Genomic DNA, 4406 nt, shown 5'->3' on the forward strand with positions numbered 1-4406 from the left:
TTCAAAATGGTTTCCAGCTGGTTGTCTGGCAGAGTTTCTGAAAAAATTTTAATGCAACAAAACGGCAGTCCTTCAGACATTCTTCTGACAATGAAAAAATGACGAGGGGGTGGACCAGTGCTCACACAAAGCCTGCCCACAGGCGAATGACGCAACCGACAGGTGTGAAAAAACTCACGCATGCGCACGAAGGTTCAAGCTTGGCTGATGCAGTCACATGTGATTCAAATCCATATGGTTTTTGAAAAAAATAAAAAGGTCCGATACTTTTCTCACAGCCCTCATATATATATATATATATATATATATATATATATATATATATATATATATATATATATATATATATATATATATATATATATATATATATATATATATATATATATAAATAAAATTAACTTTGGCAGGATTCCAAATATGTTCTCCACCTCATGATGCAGACGAGACACTTGCTGATCCTATGTTTCATCAGCCAATAGTTCTGAAAGCAAATGTGTCATCAGCTATGAAATGATTATTTTATTTTAATTTAGTGTTGAAAGTTTAAACAGATCCGATATGTTCCAGCTTCCAAATTCTGCAGACATGAAGGCACAATATCACACAATCCAGACTGGGCACACAGGCTGCATTAATTCCACATGATCCGCATTAATTAAATCCATTTTTGTATAGTACTGAATAAATTCAGCTTTGAATAAAATTCCATTCTAGATAGTTTCTAAATCCTCAGATTTCATACACAGGCATTATGCTTTACACCAGTTTATCGCCCAAAAGTCACGGAAAAAGTAACAAGAATAACCAAAACTGCTTAATGATGGAAGGAAATGCTGTTTCTCTTCTTCCTCCATTTGTGGCTTTGCCAGCATGCTCAGCTTTCCAGCATTTTTCACCTGTTTCTTGACGAGACTCATTGAGCATCAATGCACAATGCCCGGTGAGTTGCCCTGATCCAAAATGTTGACCACGCCTCCTTTTCGAGACATTCCTTCCCATAATCTCCCCCTGTACACCTGGATGAATACCACTGGTTGTTATGAACCAGATGGCCTCAGTTGATGGATACACCAATGCATCCATCCATGCATTTTCTTTACTCATGTACTTTAATTAAGGGACCTGGGGTAGGTGAGGGGGAGGGGACTTGGTATGAATATATTTTCCTAACATATGGGAGACATAAATATACAAAAATGTACTAGGAGGAAATTGTTGGTGGATTTAAAGAGTTGGCTTTGGAGAATAAAATGCAATTAATTTCTCAACTTACCTATTATAACAGCAGCCACAGTGAGAAGAACAAAAGCATTCGTCCTCAGAAAAGCTCTGACGTTCACTCTTTTCTTAATGGTTGACACATGACTGATTTGAAGTGGCTCCGTGACCTTGACAACTTCTAACTCGGTCAACCCTTCAGAGCTGGATGGTACCATATTATAAGCAGCATAAACTGCAGAAACAAATACAACAAATTACACTTTTTTGGTTTGAAAGCTTCAAATCCAGAACAGAGATTAAAGTAGCTTTAAGAATTGTAAAAACAAAGTGGATAAAAGTGACAAATCAAAAGCATTATAATTCCACCAGGACGTATGACAAAGTAATAAGAGTTTGTGTATTCTTACCGTTGTACTGATGGAAAAATGCAACCAATTTTAAAAGGTGAAGATGAGGATCAGTTGATCGAGGTTTCTATGAATCACGAGTACACCTGAGCGCTGCTCTGAGCAGGGACGGTATGAAGTTCCCTGCTGATATATTTGTTTTTTGTATCTCTTTAATATTAGCTACAGGCTGCAGAGGAAGAAGGAGAAGCAGCAGCAGTGAGTCACAGACACAGGCTTTAATAAGATGAGAATTTCACTCAGCGTGAATATTGTATCAGGAATATCTTAAATGTTCTGTTAAGACATTTCACCCCACAACAAGCCATATCATCCCAACTGTGTGTAATAAAATACTTAAACCAACACACAGAGCCTTCACGACAGCTAGCACCTGCTGCCAAAGGCCTATAAGCTACATTTAGATGAGCAGGAACTACAACCCCTGGCAAAAATTATGGAATCACCGGCCTCGGAGGATGTTCATTCAGTTGTTTAATTTTGTAGAAAAAAAAGCAGATCACAGACATGACACAAAACTAAAGTCATTTCAAATGGCAACTTTCTGGCTTTAAGAAACACTATAAGAAATCAGGAAAAAAATTGTGGCAGTCAGTAACGGTTACTTTTTTAGACCAAGCAGAGGGAAAAAAATATGGAATCACTCAATTCTGAGGAAAAAATTATGGAATCATGAAAAACAAAAGAACGCTCCAACACATTCACTAGTATTTTGTTGCACCACCTCTGGCTTTTATAACAGCTTGCAGTCTCTGAGGCATGGACTTAATGAGTGACAAACAGTACTCTTCATCAATCTGGCTCCAACTTTCTCTGATTGCTGTTGCCAGATCAGCTTTGCAGGTTGGAGCCTTGTCGTGGACCATTTTCTTCAACTTCCACCAAAGATTTTCAATTGGATTAAGATCTGGACTATTTGCAGGCCATGATCATTGACCCTATGTGTCTTTTTGCAAGGAATGTTTTCACAGTTTTTGCTCTACGGCAAGATGCATTATCATCTTGAAAAATGATTTCATCATCCCCAAACATCCTTTCAATTGATGGGATAAGAAAAGTGTCCAAAATATGCAACGTAAACTTGTGCATTTATTGATGATGTAATGACAGCCATCTCCCCAGTGCCTTTACCTGACATGCAGCCCCATATCATCAATGACTGTGGAAATTTACATGTTCTCTTCAGGCAGTCATCTTTATAAATCTCATTGGAACAGCACCAAACAAAAGTTCCAGCATCATCACCTTGCCCAATGCAGATTCGAGATTCATCACTGAATATGACTTTCATCCAGTCATCCACAGTCCACGATTGCTTTTACCTTAGCCCATTGTAACCTTGTTTTTTTCTGTTTAGGTGTTAATGATGGCTTTCATTTATCTTTTCTGTATGTAAATCCCATTTCCTTTAGGCGGTTTCTTACAGTTCGGTCACAGACGTTGACTCCAGTATCCTCCCATTCGTTCCTCATTTGTTTTGTTGTGCATTTTTGATTTTTGAGACATATTGCTTTAAGTTTTCTGTCTTGACGCTTTGATGTCTTCATTGGTCTACCAGTATGTTTGCCTTTAAGAACCTTCCCATGTTGTTTGTATTTGGTCCAGAGTTTAGACACAGCTGACTGTGAACAACCAACATCTTTTGCAACATTGCGTGATGATTTACCCTCTTTTAAGAGTTTGATAATCCTCTCCTTTGTTTCAATTGACATCTCTCGTGTTGGAGCCATGATTCATGTCAGTGCAACAGCTCTCCAAGGTGTGATCACTCCTTTTTAGATGCAGACGAACGAGCAGATCTGATTTGATGCAGGGTGATTCCATAATTTATTCCTCAGAATTGAGTGAGTCCATATTTTTTTCCCTCTGCTTGGTCTAAAAAGTAACCGTTACTGACTGCCACAATTATTTTCCTGATTTCTTATAGTGTTTCTTAAAGCCAGAAAGTTGCCATTTGAAATGACTTTAGTTTTGTGTCATGTCTGTGATCTGCTTTTTTCTACAAAATTAAACAACTGAATGAACATCCTTATTGCCAGAGGTTGTAGTTATTATCAGGTTTGACAGGCAAGACGGGCTGGGCACTAATGCAGGACGCAGGTACACTGCTCAGTGGAGTTAAGGCGTTTACTCAGTAAACAAGCTGGAGTCGGTACACAGAAAGGCAGTCCAAAACAAGCAACAGTAACAAAAACATCAGGCTAAGGCGTGGTCGAGGTACACAGGCAGGTAGTCAAAAAACACGATGAGGCAAATGAAGCAAGGCAAGGAAATACAACCCCTTGGGGATGATGAAATCATTTTTCAAGATGATAATGCATCTTGCCGTAGAGCAAAAACTGTGAAAACATTCCTTGCAAAAAGACACATAGGGTCAATATCATGGCCTGCAAATAGTCCGGATCTTAATCCAGTTGAAAATCTTTGGTGGAAGTTGAAGAAAATGGTCCATGACAAGGCTCCAACCTGCAAAGCTGATCTGGCAACAGCAATCAGAGAAAGTTGGAGCCAGATTGATGAAGAGTACTGTTTGTCACTCATTAAGTCCATGCCTCAGAGACTGCAAGCTGTTATAAAAGCCAGAGGTGGTGCAACAAAATACTAGTAATGTGTTGGAGCGTTCTTTTGTTTTTCATGATTCCATAATTTTTTCCTCAGAATTGAGTGATTCCATATTTTTTTCCCTCTGCTTGGTCTAAAAAGTAAGCGTTATGGACTGCCACAATTTTTTTTCCTGATTTCTTATAGTGTTTCTTAAAGCCAGAAAGTTGCCAT

At 38.5% G+C, this 4406-nt stretch overlaps 1 protein-coding gene across 1 annotated transcript in view; it reads right to left on the reverse strand.

Moving 5' to 3' along the window:
* Positions 1 to 1668, reverse strand: part of LOC117522445 (excitatory amino acid transporter 1-like) — a 39423-nt gene extending 37755 nt beyond the window's left edge. Inside the window, exons 1-2 of the mRNA XM_034183852.1 lie at positions 1632 to 1668; positions 1277 to 1456 (exon numbers count right to left, since the gene is read on the reverse strand). Coding sequence (XP_034039743.1) covers positions 1277 to 1439 — 163 coding nt within the window. The 5' untranslated portion in view covers positions 1440 to 1456; positions 1632 to 1668. The remainder of the gene's footprint in view (positions 1 to 1276; positions 1457 to 1631) is intronic.
* Positions 1669 to 4406: the final 2738 nt, after the last annotated feature.

Source organism: Thalassophryne amazonica, chromosome 12 (genome assembly GCF_902500255.1).
Source record: "Thalassophryne amazonica chromosome 12, fThaAma1.1, whole genome shotgun sequence".
NCBI classification, from domain to species: domain Eukaryota; kingdom Metazoa; phylum Chordata; class Actinopteri; order Batrachoidiformes; family Batrachoididae; genus Thalassophryne; species Thalassophryne amazonica.